We start from the raw sequence: 16,994 nt of genomic DNA, 5'->3' as shown, positions 1-16,994 counted from the left end.
ACGGTTGCGAATGGTCCTCGCCGATACCCCAGGAGCAACAGTGTCCCTAATTTGCTGGGAAGTGGCGGTGCGGTCCCCTACGGCACTGCGTAGGATCCTACGGTCTTGGTGTGCATCCGTGCGTCTCTGTGGTCCGGTCCCAGGTCAACGGGCACGTGCACCTTCCGCCAACCACTGGCGACAACATCAATGTACTGTGGAGACCTCACGCCCCACGTGTTGAGCAATTCGGCGGTACGTCCACCCGGCCTCCCGCATGCCCACTATACGCCCTCGCTCAAAGTCCGTCAACTGCACATACGGTTCACGTCCACGCTGTCGCGGCATGCTACCAGTGTTAAAGACTGCGATGGAGCTCTGTATGCCACGGCAAACTGGCTGACACTGACGGCGGCGGTGCACAAATGCTGCGCAGCTAGCGCCATTCGACGGCCAACACCGCGGTTCCTGGTGTGTCCGCTGTGCCGTGCGTGTGATCATTGCTTGTACAGCCCTCTCGCAGTGTCCGGATCAAGTATGGTGGGTCTGACACACCGGTGTCAATGTGTTCTTTTTTCCATTTCCAGAAGTGTATATATTGTGAGACTACAGTGAAGATTTCTAGCTCTTTAAATAAGTGTCTGCAGGATGATCTTGGATGAGCTCTAGCAATTATTCTGATTACATGCTTTTGTGCAATGAACACTCTTTTACTCAATGATGAGTTACCCCAGAATATGATGCCATACGAAAGCAGAGAATGAAAATAGGTGTGGTAAGCTAATTTACTCAGATGTGTATCGCAAAAATTTGCAATGACCCTAATAGCATAAGTAGCTGAACTCAAACGTTTCAGCAGATCCTCATTGTGTTTTTTCCAGTTCAACCCCTCATCAATGCATACACCTAGAAATTTTGAATATTCTACCTTAGCTACGGATTTCTGATCAAAGTCTATATTTATTAATGGGGTCATTCCATTTACTGTGTGGAACTGTATATACTGTGTTTTGTCAAAGTTTAATGAGAGCCCATTTGCAGAGAACCACATGATTTTCTGAAAAACATCATTTACAATTTCACCAGTTAATTCTTGTCTGCCGGGTGTGATAGCTAAACTTGTATCATCGGCAAAATGTACCAGATTTGCATCTTTGTGAATATAGAATGGCAAGTCATTAATATATATTAAGAACAGCAGAAGACCCAAAACCGAACCTCGCGGCACCCCATTCTTGATTGTTCCCCAGTTTGAGAAATCAGCAGTTTTTTGCAAATGAGGACAAGAAAATTTTGCATTTTCCAAAAAGTGTGAATACAGAAACAAATTCTACATCAAAATGTGAGATTACCTAATAGAAGTTACTTCACAGCAAATCGTAAGCAGGTGAGTTATTTTATCACGTATAGTTTGAAATTCTCAGTTCTGGTATTGCCCATCATCTGCAGAAGACCAAGTTCACTCAATGCTCTAGTGCCATGCCAACTGTGGGTGGCTGAATGGTCTTGCCACACAATGCAATGTAGCACTTGGCCATCTTAGAACACAGAATTGCATAAGCTGTTTGATTTTGTTCATTTAAGTTCAAAAATTGGTATAAGGTGGACACTTTTAATGTAGCTGTTTCAAGTGGCAGATGTTTTGAACTGTGGTTACATTGAATATCACTACAGGTTGGCCTGAACTACCTCATTATCAACACTCTGCCAACCTCAACAACCAGTTGTGTAGTAGCGTTTCTTGAATGCTTTGTGCTGCATGTTACTCATCATTTTCTTTTCTTATTTTGAACAGTTTTGTCCCACAGGCACTTAGCACTACCACCTGGTCCTTCACAAATTTTGATTAAAACCCTTACAACACTACAAACAATCTGTCAATCCTGCTTTCACAAGAACACACAAAATGGGTATAGGCCTAGGCTGCTGTCCTGCCAGTGGGAGGTGTGGCTCATTTCCCCCCCATCAGTTCTCTCTCATCCGGCAGTCACAATTATAGTTTGTTTGTGCTCACAGTCTCCTGCCAGTACAACACCGTATGCAATCTGCAGTATGGTGATGGGTAAACAAAATCTGTCATGTATTTCAACCATGCTCAAAATTCTTCCTCTAACATTCAAATAGAGTTATTTTTGGTTCTACACTAAGTACATTGTTGGTTCTATCTGTAGCATTGCCAAGTATGGACTGCACAGCTATGAATGCCCATAAAAAGAGAGAAAGCAATAACATTAAATGAGGAATAGAATGAAATCAGAAAAAAAGCAGCATGATAGAGAAACAAATGCAATACACCAAAGTCCTTGTGCAACCATATGATGATGGATCAAATGAAAACACTAAGTGAAAATTTCACCAGTGATATGTCAGCCAGTAAGAATGTTCTTATCAGTGTGCCAAATGTTCAAGTGGAGCATTTTGAATGTGCACAAACACTGACACAGGATCAGTGTGTAACAGTGGCTGCTACACTGGAACTTACATAAAAAATGGACTAGGATTTGTAACACTAAAGTCTTGCCGATATGGCCCAGAGTAGTCTGGCATCTTAACAACCCAGCCCACATCCTGCCTCTAGCTGGCCAAGCAAAAATGAGATACACAATAATGAATTATTCTGTGCAACAATTTAGTTAGTTAATTACAATGTTAAACAATGCTATACATACGGGGAGGAGGAGGAGGAGAAAATGATGAAGAATATGTTGCTAAGTGGTTGTATGTGGAAAACTGTGAACAGACCAAATTATAACTTATGAAGAAGTAATCAAAAGTGTGCAGAAAAATAATGATGAAAGTAATGAAGGAGACGACGTAGGAGAAGAGACCATTAAGATTTCTCACCCTGTGGTGCTAAAGCTGCAGACATCTTCCTGGAGTACATTATGCAACAACCAGACACATGCAGTAGTGATGTAATGCTTGTAAAGGAGTTGCGTGCCGGCGTCGCATTTCATTATTGCAAGAACTAAAAATTTGGGGCATGTTTCACACTGAGTAATACTATGGACACATTCAAGAACTGGGTTTTCTATGAAAATGAATCTATCTTAGAATTTAATAAAGTATATTCCCTATGTGTTTAAACTAAATTTCAGACATTCTCAACAATCAGGCATTTCCACTAACACGGCACCCATATGTGCAAGTCTAGTGTATTCAGTTTATGCATAATGGAAGTGTGAAGCCTATTGCAGTTCACTGCAGAATTAAGGTCCGATTTTCATGGCCAATGTTCCTAGTTTGGGCCAGGAACAGACCAGTTTGACTACAGAAAACACAACTGAGATGTAAAATCACCAAGTGGTATTGGATCACATAGAACCAAAATAAAAATCAGTCACAGCTGAGCAAATCACATTGCGTTCAGTTCCCTCCAATAGCACAAAGTGTCTGAAAGACTCGTGTCCCAGCAGTTGACTTCCGAAATTAAAACAGTGTTGATGCATGCAAACCTTTGTACAAAGTTTTGTACATGAAGGTGATGCCCTCCTTGCAAGGTTCATCACAGGGAATATAACTTTAGCCCACTACTACCAACCAGAAATACACAGAGCAAATAAAGATACGTGCTATTCCTCATCACCTAAATAAATGAAACTACAAATACAGCCATTAATAGGGAAGACTATCAATAGTCATGAAAAAGGTATTGTCTTGAAGCACTACACATCACTACTCCATCACACATAACTCAAACATATTGAGCAAAGGTCAACAGTGACGACAACTAATGCTTGATTTCATGTAACCATTTAAAAGATACAAGAGAAGAAGTGGATTAGGTATATTGTGTTTCTATCAATTAATGTTCATCATGTAGAAATTGGACAAACTAGCCTATGGAATGCTTGCCATCCCCCTTATGGGATACAGAAACATGAAAAAATAGGCTTAGTTTACGCACACACAAAGAATCACTGTAGAAAAGAAAGAAACTCTGCAGCAACTCCCGAGACAATAATTTGAAGGCAGAATGCAGCTTACTAATATGAGGGTTGGAACTTAAATAGTGGCAACTACTTATTCACAACCGATACAAAATCGTTGCATGTTTGCACCTGTTACTGTCCTTCAAAATAGTCACCAGCATTGTGTAGAACCCGTTGCCAGTGATGTGGAAGGCATAGTATACTGTTAGAAGAGCCTGTTCTGTTGATGGTACTAATGGAGCAGTCTACTGTCTGTCGAATCTCTGGAACAGTTCTGAAGCGAATGCCACTAAGTGGTTCCTTCAGCTCTGGAATCAAATCAAAGTCACAAGGACCTAAGTCCGGGTAGTATGGTGCATGGTACAGTACTTCCCAGTCCCAACGACTGAACAGAGCAGCCACAGTTTGGGCTGTATGTGTCTGAGCATTGTCGTGCAAAATGATGGGTGGGTTGTGCAGAAAGTGTCACTGCTTCTTTCGCAAAGCTGGTCGCAGGTGATGCTCCAAAAGCAAACTGTAATACTGTGCACTGACGGTCTGCTGTGGAGGAATGTAATGTGCTAGGATAACACCATCACAGTCGTACATGAGAATCACCATAACTTTAGACTGCTCCATTCACACCATCAAAAGAATAGGCTCTGCTAATGGTATACTACACCTTCCACATTGCTGGCAACGGGTTCTACACAACGCTGGTGACTACTTTGAAGGACAGTATACTTATATGAAGATCAAGAAATTACATTCTAAACTGAGAAAAACCTACTGAGAAATAATGATGGAGAACTGTACACCTGCTTCTCTTACTTCCTACTGGTATCACTTTCTCTATGCTCTTTCTGGCACTTTACAACTACTCGATCAATTCCATTTATAGTATTTCTCTTTCTCATTTTACATAATGATTTTATTTTCCTCTGTTCGATGTGTACTGTTTCAGCTAACAAATTGTCTCTTATTAACCGATTCTTCTGTCACTTCTTGATAGAACAACTTCATAATTATAAATAAAAAGCATAATATTGTGTATGTTCTACAATATTAATTTATTTTTGTTAGTAATTTCTTGGCTTATAAGGCTGTTATAAGACTTTAACTGCCTATGATCATCAAAGAAGGTATATTATTCATGAACAACGTTTCAAAGAATGTCACACTACAAACTTTGTGTTCGTACCTCATTCTTGATGTGCAACATCTTTTTCAATGTTATTCATGAATACTGTACCTCTGACAAGAGTCAGTTAAAGCCTGATGTGGCACTGTAAGCCAAAAACTGATTAGCAAAAATAAATTAATACTGTATAACATACACAATGTTGTGCTTTTCATTTACACACTCTGGCTTCTTTCTCGGTGTTTTATTGGCCCTTATTTAACATATCACAGTAATAAAATTTTAAGAAAAGGCCATGTCAACAGAATGCAGTGTGTGTGGTAAAGCTCAAGGGAATGTTCAGGAAACGTATTTCAAATTTTCAAAATCAAGGGCCCTTGTTAACTTTTGCATCAGCTTCATCAATATCATCTTTGTGGTTTTAGCCACTGACTCATGCCAACCAAGCAGATACTGCTTTCCATTCATCTATGATCAGAAACGTGACTTCCTTCAGTTGATATAGTCAGCAAATGAAATACAATCTTTAGTTTCTTGACTCAAGCAGCTGTGTAGGTGAACGTAGGATATGGCAGACATACTTCCAAATGACTTTGTTCCAGATAAATTTTATATGTCACTGGTACCTCCCCAAATACACTGTGCAGTAGCCAGAAATGTAAACAACAAAACCCAAGAGGAAGTTCGTGCAGTGATGACAGGAGATAAAAGTAAGGAAAAAGATATGTAAACAGGGAGCGTGTGTGGAAATTTGGGAATTGTAAATAGAGCACAGTTGGAAAAACTGGTATAAAATACGTCAATTTAAGGAGAAGCAAGGAAGATTGGGTTTAATGTTCGTCAATATTGAGGTCATTAAAGACGGAGCACAAGCTCGGTTTGTGTTGGCCCTTTCGAAAGAACCATCCCAGCATTTGCCTGGAGCGATTTAGGGAAATCACAGAAAACCTAAATCTGGATGGCTTGATGCAGGTTTGAACTGTTGTTCTCCTGAATGCGAGTCCAGTGCGCTAACCACTGCGCCACCTTGCTCAGTCAATTGAAGGAAAAGACATGTTGTAAGATAAGGAATCAAAATACCAGTGTGTCACAAACGATTACAATTGGTTAAGGATAAAAAGAGTTTGTTAAAGAGATATTGTACTATATTTTAATGCACTTATCATAAAAGAGTTGTACATGGAACTCGTGGTGAAGTCTGAAATGGTGCACGAGTAGAGTGAGGAAAGACTAGAATATACTGTGCACCCAACACACAGATAGAAGCATCACCTCCAAAGATAATGTTTTTGCTGTTTTGACAGACATGGCATTAACAATTTTCATGCATAGCTAAAAGTGACAAAAGATAAAATTTGCTTATTCAAGGCACGCTGCCATGGGATGGTAGGTCCAAAACTATTCACTGCACAGGAGACTTGATAATGTTATGTTATGTCCATCACAACTGCACTGATATAAATTTTTTGGTGCAGTGCTTACTGGTTTTGGGCTGACACAGTCATTCTCAAACCACACACTTTGTGCCAAAATGCAAGGATAGCTTCTGTACAGAAAGGTATACTTTGGGCAACAAGTACCCTCACTGACATTAGCTTGTGAGTCTGTTGTACCTGACTGACAATCGAAGTCCTCAACACAATCAATCCCCTCAAAAGATAAAATATTAAAAACACTGCCAGTTATCATTCATAGTTTCCACATCATAGTTTAGGAAGTAATAATGAAAGTGAAGGAAAAGTTTGAAGTTAGCATAGAATAGAATTGAAGGCAAAAGCGTATTTGTAGGATCTGAAATCAACCAAATGAATCATGAAAGAATTATAGAGGATTCTGTGATAAATATGTGTGGAAATAATGAAGACTGGAATACTGCAGCACTTTGTATTTGGAAAATGAAATCATATTTCATTATCAATTACAAACACCATAATGTGCCATACAGCACAAGTGAAGAAATTGTTTTTGTAAAGCACAAACAAGTGCACAAGCTCAATTGGTAAGGAGCAACACAGAGGTCCTTAATATGTTACATAAGAACTACATTAAGAATTGCCTTGAGCAGTTTTCTGAAAGTGCAGAAAATGTACAGCAAGGTCGTCAAATAGGAGTTTAAAACCAGCTTTTCGATAAGAAATGTCTACTGATTATAGATGGTGCTTCTGTAATAAACATTAGTTAAAGAAAAAATCTTTAAATCTTTGTAATTAGAAGCAAGGAAACATGGCAAATTACATGAAAATTAGGAATACAGAAACATTTCAAGTATAGAGATACAAAGGTGTGCCAGAAGTGAAATATATTGCCAAAATATAAAAAGAACTGATTTAGGATAAGAAAAGTTAGAGACATTAGCTTAAAATAAAATGCAAAGTTTGCCCTAATTAAAGGAGCATGATGCATGCTTCCATTATCAGCTTGATAATAAGTCTACATAGCCACTAGGGGACACAGCAGAAAACGTCATGCTTTTTAACCTGTGGTAACCTATGCTGGTGTCGATTTCAATATTATTAACACTAAATTTTTGCGTAATAGACTACTAAATCCAGAAATTGTAGGAAGACAAGAGCAGAGGTATATGGTGCATATATGAGTAGCAAAGGGTTTGAACTGTACAATAATACTTAAGCCGATCTTCCATATATAAACTCTAATTACTCATTATTAGCTAACAGGGAGCGAACCTTATTTACTTGAATAATTTTTTTCCTTAAAAAAAAATCAAATGTTAAATTATATGAAACCACAGTAGGGTGACATACAGTTCAGCAAATATTAATTGATAACATGTCTTACTTTTCCCAAAACATATGTCAGCTGCTGTGATCCTGCTCCGAGTCGAGGAAAGGCTTTCACTGGTGTGCAGCAAAAGAGGTACGCTCTGACCTTCTTGTACACATATTATAGCTCCAATCATCCCTGTTGCTGTGACAACAACACATCCATCAATTGGACTCCCACCAAAACCTCTGACAGACGGTGTCAATGGCAAGCTTTTAAATTTCTCAGTGTACTGCATGGCATCCTTCATGTCAGGGACCAAATTAGTCTGTAACACAATAAAATCTATAACCACTGGATTTTTGTAACTAGGATTGTTATTCTGTAATCAAAAGCTTAGTTTCTAATCCATGTAGGCCACAAGAAAGATTAGACAAATTTTTCATAGTTGAAGCTTCCATTTTTCATCTACCATCATTATCACAAGAAAAGCAGGCATTTTGGAGTATTGAATGACTACATCAAGTACTAAAAAGAGTTTGATTCACAATATAGAACTTAAATTTTCTTCTAAGTTTTCATGTACAGATATACTAGAACATATCAGGACAATAACTTATGCTAAAGTACTTGAAGCTTTATCTAAATGATGGGGTTTGCATGAAGAATGTATTTCACAACCATTTTGTAACTTCAGTTTTGTCCGCTCCCGGTAGCTGAGTGGTCAGCGTGACAGAATGTCAATCTTAAGGGCCCGGGTTCGATTCCCAGCTGGGTCAGAGATTTTCACCGCTCAGAGACTCTGTGTTGTGTTGTCCTAATCATAATCATTTGCTGACCATCGATGCACAAGTCGCCGAAGTGCACAACAGCCCAATATAATCCCAGTGCACTGGCCATTGTGTTCTATCAGACTTTACACTGTTTCTGCTTCTTTCAGTGTTATTGTGGACCTCTTCATGTGGAATCAGAATAAAACTTGGTTGGTGTTACTTCCGACATTGTGTCTGTAAACTTACAATGTATTTGGCAATGAGGATTGGATTCCACACCCCATGTTTCATTTCTTTGGTTTGATACACAGCCAACATGCCAGTGGATGGAGTTTTTCAATGTCTCATTGAACAATGGTGAACTCTTACCAACCAGCAGCAGATTCTCACCATGGCACTAAACAATCCAGCAGCCTTGTTGATGTGCTAGGTTCCACTGCCTCAACCTCAACCGTTTCCTCCATATTATGTTTCTGCAGAAGACTGTAATGATATGAAAAATGCGTTCGGCAACATTTTCAAGCTTTTGGAGTTGCTTACCCCAACTTGTGTAAGGTTTTACTTTTGTCATGGATTTCTTCCCATGTTTATCGCCTTTTGTCTCAGCTAGCTCCTCTTCAGAAACCTGCCAGTCTCTTTTTTGCTGAAATGTGTTAGTTGCTCTCTAATTATCACTGCAAACATACTCACATACTCATGTTATTGGGGCTCGCATGAAGCAGCAAATGGTCATAGAGCTTTGGGCAGCAGAACTTCATGGGCTTAGTCATTGTTGCCAGTTTTTTATTGAGGATCAACAGGACTCATATACTGATTCGATGGTTTGTGATGGTATAATACACCTGGCTCCTGATGGTGAAGTTCATTAATGTGCTTCACAATGTGGAAATCCCTCTCTCATACACACTCTGAACAGTGCTCAGTCTTTTGAAGTATCTAGGGCATCAGAAAATCAGTTAGAAGCATAGTGTGTAGTAGTCACTGTTGCTTCCTCTCCTCCTCAGTTGCCATCAGTTAACTCACGGACGGAGGGTGGGGCGGGGAGATGACATCATGGCTGTGCAACCATGGCCTCCACATCGCATGGGAAAACTCCCAGCCTCCTTCACCAGACAAGATCACAGATGTGCGTAGAGTTTACCAAGTGTTGGCAGTCCCAAACAAACTTTATACTGAAGTATGTGTTACGGACAATATGTTAACAATGCAAGTAGACATGGGTGCAGCAGACACTTTGTTAAATTCTCAAAACTTTGTGGATCTTGGATCTCCAGAATTGTCCCATCTCCCATCGACTGGTGAGTTACAATACCCATACTGGGACACATTTTTACTTCCGAAGTGTACAAAACGGCTGTTCAACTTTTGATCTTTCTAGTAGTGAATGATGTCAACACTAAAATCTTATTTGGGTTAGTTGCTTTCAAAATTTTTGGGTTCTCTTTTTCTGGCAGAGTGCATTTGGTATTGGATTAAGTTCCATACGAACAAATGGACTTGCTCTGCTCAGAATATTCCTCCCTGTTTTTGGGAGGTTTGGGGTGTGCTACTGATTTCAAGGCTCATGTCACCATGAAACCAATGGTGCACCCCCCTTTTTTTTCATGCCCACCCAATCCCAGTAGCTTTACTAGAGAAAGTCAGGTTCAAACTAGATCGACTTATGTCTTTATGTGTCTCTTCTAGTGAATGGTCTATCCCACTGGTAATTGTCAAAAACCTAATAGCAACCTTTGGCTCTGTGGCGATTTCGAAGTATCTGTAAATTCACAATCTCTTATTGATACCTATCTCTTATCCAGTCAGGATGAACTCTTAGTACAGCTTTCTGGGAGCAATATATTTCCAAAGTAGACTTGTCACAAGCCTACTTGCAATTGCCTCTGGATGATGATTCCAAGTATGTCCTCATACTGAATACTGCCTTCGGGTTATATCAATGCCAATGGCTGCCATTCAGCATGGTCATTGCCCCTGCCATTTTTGAATGACTTTTAGAGAAACTCACAGCCTCCATGCTGGGCTGTACTAACTACCTGGATGACATTATGGTTTCAGGTTCCCCAATACATTAACATCTGCCGAATCTTCGCGTCTTATTTATGGTGCTACAGGCTGCCAATTTGAAATGGAACTTGAACAAATTACAATTTTTTCAGTAGTCTATCATCTATCTCAGTTTTGAAGTCTCACATGTTGGCATCAAGCCTTTACGCCAGCATGTCAAGGTTGTTACAGCTCTGCCACATCCCACTGATGTCAAAGAGCTGCAAGCCTTTCTCCGAAAGATTGTGTACCACCGTAAATTTCTTCCTGGTGCAGCCACACTGAGCCAGTCACTTCGTGCTCTCTTACGTAAAGATGTTCCTTTTCACTGCTCACCCACCTGCAAGTATGCTTTTACCCTATTAAAGTCAAAATTACACTCACTACCTTGCTTGGTTATCTTCCAACCAGGCCAATCTTGTTTCGGCCACAGACACCTCCCAGTACGGCCTCAGGGCAATTCTCGTGCGCAAACATTTGGATGGTTCCAAACACCCTATTGCATATGCTTCCAAAACTCTGGATCAGTCGCAACAGTGTTACTAGCAGATGGAAAAAGAAGTCCTTGCTATTGTGTATACATTCAAAAAAATTCACGTTTTCCTCTACAGTACTATGTTTCATTTGATTACTGATGATAAATCTCTGGATTCTCTTTTCAATCTGTCAGCATCTTTCCGGACAAAGTGGCCTATCACCTGAAATGCTGGGCTGTTTTTGTCACGTTATAACTATGACATTCATTTTGAACCCACAGCACAACACACTAATGAGGGTGCTCTTTCTCGACTGCCAACCGGCTCTCAATTCTTGATGGTGTGCTACTATTAGATAATGAAGAGTCGGCACCCAGGGTTGTGACCCCATCCCCACTGTGGTGGGACGTCATGCACCTTTGCCATCTGAATCATTGGGATGTTTCTAGAACAAAATTACTGGCCCACCACCACGTTTTGGCCGGATATTGACAATGAGATCATGCACAGTGTTATAGCCTGCCCGCAGTGTGACACCCATCATTGGTAACATGATCTTCTCTTTCCCCATGGCCTGCCTCCAACACCCCTGGGAGTGTTTTCATGCTGAGTTTGTGGATTGGCTCCTTAACCCCTTTAGGCTTGTAGTAGCTGATGCTTCCACAAAATTTCCTTATGTGGTTCATCGCCCTTCCAAGTCCATGGTGGCTATGGTCACTGCTCTCTCAAAGATTTTTTTTTTTCTTAGAAGAATTGCCATATATGCATGAGACAGACAGTGGCCCCGTCTGTGACTCAAGATTTTGAAGATTTTTGTACAAAGAGTGGGATTTGGCATGTTACGACCCCTCCATTTCTTCCCCAACCCAATTGAGAGGTAGAGTGGCTGGTCCGTACCCTCAAAACCCACACGAAAAACTATATTGCTCAAACTTCTCCCGATGAGGCCATCGCTAGGTTCTTAAGCTCATAAAGGTTGACTCAGTTGGTGACCAAAGGTCAGTAAAGCTGCTTTATCTTCTCCCAGCCAACACCTGGCCACACTGACACCCATTTTGCAGCAATTTCATTCAGGCTCCAACATCTGGGCCCGAGGGTTCGACCAGCACCATGAGTGGATACCAGCGATTGTCCATCACTGTCAGAGCCGCCGCCTCTGTCATGTGCACCTCCGTTGGCTGGGTTTCATGACATTATGACCCACTCCGTCCCCACATGACCAACCGCCCAACAGATAGCCCTTCATCCCCGTGGCCGCCTCTGCCACCTGCGCCACCCAACACAGTGCCTCCACTTTTCCTCCTGCTCTAGTGCTATCTACATCTACATCTACATCTACATCCCTATTCCGCAAGCCACCTGACGGTGTGTGGCAGAGGGTACCTTGAGTACCTCTATCGGTTCTCCCTTCTATTCCAGTCTCGTATTGTTCGTGGAAAGAAGGATTGTCGGTATGCCTCTGTGTGGGCTCTAATCTCTCTGATTTTATCCTCATGGTCTCTTCGCGAGATATACGTAGGAGGGAGCAATATACTGCTTGACTCTTCGGTGAAGGTATGTTCTCGAAACTTTGACAAAAGCCCGTACCGAGCTACTGAGCGTCTCTCCTGCAGAGTCTTCCACTGGAGTTTATCTATCATCTCCGTAACACTTTCATGATTACTAAATGATCCTGTAACGAAGCGCGCTGCTCTCTGTTGGATCTTCTCTATATCTTCTATCAACCCTATCTGGTACGAATCCCACACTACTGAGCAGTATTCAAGCAGTGGGCGAACAAGCGTACTGTAACCTACTTCCTTTGTTTTCGGATTGCATTTCATAGGGTTCTTCCCCAACCCAATTGAGAGGTAGAGTGGCTGGTCCGTACTCTCAAAACCCACACGAAAAACTATATTGCTCAAACTTCTCCCGATGAGGCCATTGCTAGGTTCTTAAGCTCATCTGCTTTACCGACGATCAACATTATATGATCATTCCAGTTTAAATCACTCCTAATGTGTACTCCCAGATAATTTATGGTATTAACTGCTTCCAGTTGCTGACCTGCTATTTTGTAGCTAAATGATAAAGGATCTATCTTTCTGTGTATTCGCAGCACATTACACTTGTCTACATTGAGATTCAATTGCCATTCCCTGCACCATGCGTCAATTCGCTGCAGATCCTCCTGCATTTCAGTACAATTTTCCATTGTTACAACCTCTCGATACAACACAGCATCATCTGCAAAAAGCCTCAGTGAACTTCCGATGTCATCCACCATGTCATTTATGTATATTGTGAATAGCAACGGTCCTATGACATTCCCCTGCGGCACACCTGAAATCACTCTTACTTCGGAAGACTTCTCTCCATTGAGAATGACATGCTGCGTCCTGTTATCTGGGAACTCCTCAATCCAATCACACAATTGGTCTGATAGTCCATATGCTCTTACTTTGTTCATTAAACGACTGTGGGGAACTGTATCGAACGCCTTGCGGAAGTCAAGAAACACGGCATCTACCTGTGAACCTGTGTCTATGGCCCTCTGAGTCTCGTGGACGAATAGTGCAAGCTGGGTTTCACATGACTGTCTTTTTCGAAACCCATGCTGATTCCTACAGAGTAGATTTTTAGTCTCCAGAAAAGTCATTATACTCGAACACAATACGTGTTCCAAAATTCTACAACTGATCGATGTTAGAGATATAGGTCTATAGTTCTGCACATCTGTTCGACGTTGAAAACGTTGAAAACGGGGATGACCTGTGCCCTTTTCCAATCCTTTGGAACGCTACGCTCTTCTAGAGACCTGCGGTACACCGCTGCAAGAAGGGGGGCAAGTTCCTTTGCTCTGGGTGCTGCCATCACCAGGTGGAGTAGCCGTAGCCATTTCCATCTCCAGAGCCCTTGTTGCTGCCACTGCCGCCTCCACCACCATTGTCTTCTCTGCTCCATGCTGCCTCCATCACAGGATGTGAATATGGATATAGCACCATCATCACCAGTGCTCCCTTATGGCCTCTCGCGAGGGAGTGGGCACAGCACATGTCCACACCTGCAGCATTTCATACCATATTCTCCTGCCACAGGATGACAACTGCTCCAGTTACCAATGAATGCATGGGCATCTCCACAGAGAATACTTTTTCCCAAGGGTAAAGGAGTGTTGCAACTCTATTGTGTGAGTGCATATAATCAAACAGAGTGCCATACCAAGAGCATCCATGCCAAGCTAGGGAGGTCGCATTGCAACTTGGAAAGACAGCGCAACAAGCACTGTCCCGTGTGCACAACAGCCCAGTATAAGCCCGGCACACCAAGTCCTCGGTCTCACTTATGTTTACTTGCTTACTGTATGCTCACCTACAAGACTGTATATTGATGTGTTCCACAATTATGAGACTTTTTACTGTTCTATATTTAATTCAGTGTTACCGTGGATCTCTTCATGTGTAAGCAGAATAAAACTTGGTTGGTGTCACTTCTGATACTATGTCTGTGCAACTTCACAACACGAAACAGTTACATTTATGTAGGATGTTTACATATTTCTCTTTTTCAGAAATGCTTTTCTTCCTATTAACAATTTGCATTTTATATGCTCTCTACTTTGGTCATCATCAGTTATTTTGCTGTTCAAAAAGCAAAAATAATCTACTACTTTTACCTTGGCATTTCCTAATTATTTCCCTCAGCATCACCTGATTTAATTCCACTATATTCCATTGCCCTTGTTTTACTTCTGTTGATTTTAATCTTAGAACCTCTTTAGAAGGCACTAATCCATTCCATTCCATTCACTTGCTCTTCTAAGTTCTTTGCCATCTCTCACAGAATAAAAATGCCGTCAGTAAACCTCAAAGCTTTATTTCTTCTCCCTGAACTTTCATTCTGTTTCCAATTTTCTTCTTGGTTTCCTTCACAGCTTGTCGATTAACACGGGGGATAGTTTATAACCATGTCACACTCCCATTTCAACAACTGTTTCCCTTCCATGTCCTTCAACTTTTATAACTGAAACCTGGTTTGTGCAAAAGATGCAAATAACCTTCCATTCCCTGTATTTCGCCCCTGCTACCTTTATAGCTCCAAAGAGCGTAGTCCAGTCAACATTGTTAAAACATTTCTCTAAATCTAAAAATTCTACAAAGTCAATTTTCCTTCCTTCAACCTATCTGCTAAGATAAGTCGAAGGCTCAGTGTTGCCTCACATGTTGCGGTGTTTCTTGAGAACCCAAATAGAACTTCTGTGCAGTCAGCTTCTATCAGCTTTTCCATTCTTTTGTATAATTAGGGTCCGAATTTTGCAATCATGACTTATGAAACTGGTAATTCAGTAATTTTGAAATCTGTCAATAGCTGGCTTTTATGGAATTGCAATCATTACATTATTCTTGAAATCTGAGAGTATTTTGTCTGTCTTGTATATATTGCGTGCCAAGTGAAATAATATCTTAGAATATTGTCTACTCCAGTGGTCTTGTCAAATTCTTCTCACACAATCAAATCCCTCATCATATTTTCATTTACTTCCAATTCCCTTTCTGTAATACTGTGTTGTGGTTTATTTTGCTGGCATAGCTCTTCTATACATTCCTTCCAACTTTCAGCTTTCCCTTCTTTGCTTAATACTGGTTTGCTATTTGAGGTCTTGATACTTATAAGCTATTTCTTTTTCTCCACAGGTCTCTTTAATTTTCCTATAGGCAACACCTATCTACCTTAAAAGTCCTATATGCTTCTACAGCCTTGAATTTGTCTCCTAGCTACATCTGCTTCGCCACTTTTCACTTTCTGTCAGTCCCACTGTTTAGACATCTATAGTCTCTTTTACCTGCTTTACGAGGTGCATTCAAGTTCTAAGGCCTCCGATTTTTTTTCTCCAGACTGGAAAGAGATAGAAACACGTGCATTGTTTTAAAATGAGGCCGCGTTCATTGTCAATACATCCCAGAGATGGCAGCACCGTACGGCAGATGGAATTTTACCGCCAATGGCGAGAATGAGAACTGTTTTAAATACTTAAAATGGCGATGTTTTCCTTACTTGAACAGCGTGCAATCATTCGTTTTCTGACTTTGCGAGGTGTGAAGCCAATTGAAATTCATCGACAGTTGAAGGAGACATGTGGTGATGGAGTTATGGATGTGTCGAAAGTGCGTTCATGGGTGCGACAGTTTAATGAAGACAGAACATCGTGTGACAACAAACCGAAACAACCTCGGGCTCACACAAGCCGGTCTGACAACATGATCGAGAAAGTGGAGAGAACTGTTTTGGGGGATCGCCGAATGACTGTTGAACAGATCGCCCCCAGAGTTGCCATTTCTGTGGGTTCTGTGCACACAATCCTGCATGACGACCTGGAAATGCGAAAAGTGTGATCCAGGTGGGTGCCACGAATGCTGACGGATGACCACATGGCTGCCCGTGTGGCATGATGCCAAGCAATGTTGACGCGCAAAAACAGCATGAATGGGACTTTCTTTTCATCGGGTGACAATGGATGAGACGTGGATGCCATTTTGCAATCCAGAAACAAAGCGCCAGTCAGCTCAATGGAAGCACACAGATTCACCGCCACCAAAAAAATTTCGGGTAACCGCCAGTGCTGAAAAAATGATGGTGTCCATGTTCTGGGACAGCGAGGGCGTAATCCTTACCCATTGCATTCCAAAGGGCACTACAGTAACAGGTGCATCCTACGAAAATGTTTTGAAGAACAAATTCCTTACTGCACTGCGACAAAAACGTCCGGGAAGGGCTGTGCGTGTGCTGTTTCACCAAGACAACGCACCCGCACATCGAGCTAACGTTACGCAACAGTTACTTCGTGATAACAACTTTGAAGTGATTCCTCATGCTCCCTACTCACCTGACCTGGCTCCTAGTGACTTTTGGCTTTTTCCAACAATGAAAGACACTCTCCGTGGCCGCACATTCACCAGCCGTGCTG

At 41.3% G+C, this 16,994-nt stretch overlaps 1 protein-coding gene across 1 annotated transcript in view; it reads right to left on the bottom strand.

Moving 5' to 3' along the window:
- LOC126183313 (mediator of RNA polymerase II transcription subunit 16) overlaps nt 1–16,994 on the bottom strand; it is a 295,961-nt gene that overhangs the window by 175,694 nt on the left and 103,273 nt on the right. The window contains exon 5 of the mRNA XM_049925164.1: nt 7,831–8,083. Coding sequence (XP_049781121.1) covers nt 7,831–8,083 — 253 coding nt within the window. The remainder of the gene's footprint in view (nt 1–7,830; nt 8,084–16,994) is intronic.

This window comes from Schistocerca cancellata, chromosome 4 (assembly GCF_023864275.1).
Source record: "Schistocerca cancellata isolate TAMUIC-IGC-003103 chromosome 4, iqSchCanc2.1, whole genome shotgun sequence".
NCBI classification, from domain to species: domain Eukaryota; kingdom Metazoa; phylum Arthropoda; class Insecta; order Orthoptera; family Acrididae; genus Schistocerca; species Schistocerca cancellata.
Note: the sequence above shows the minus strand (reverse complement) of the source record. Positions and strands in the feature narration are given on the sequence as shown.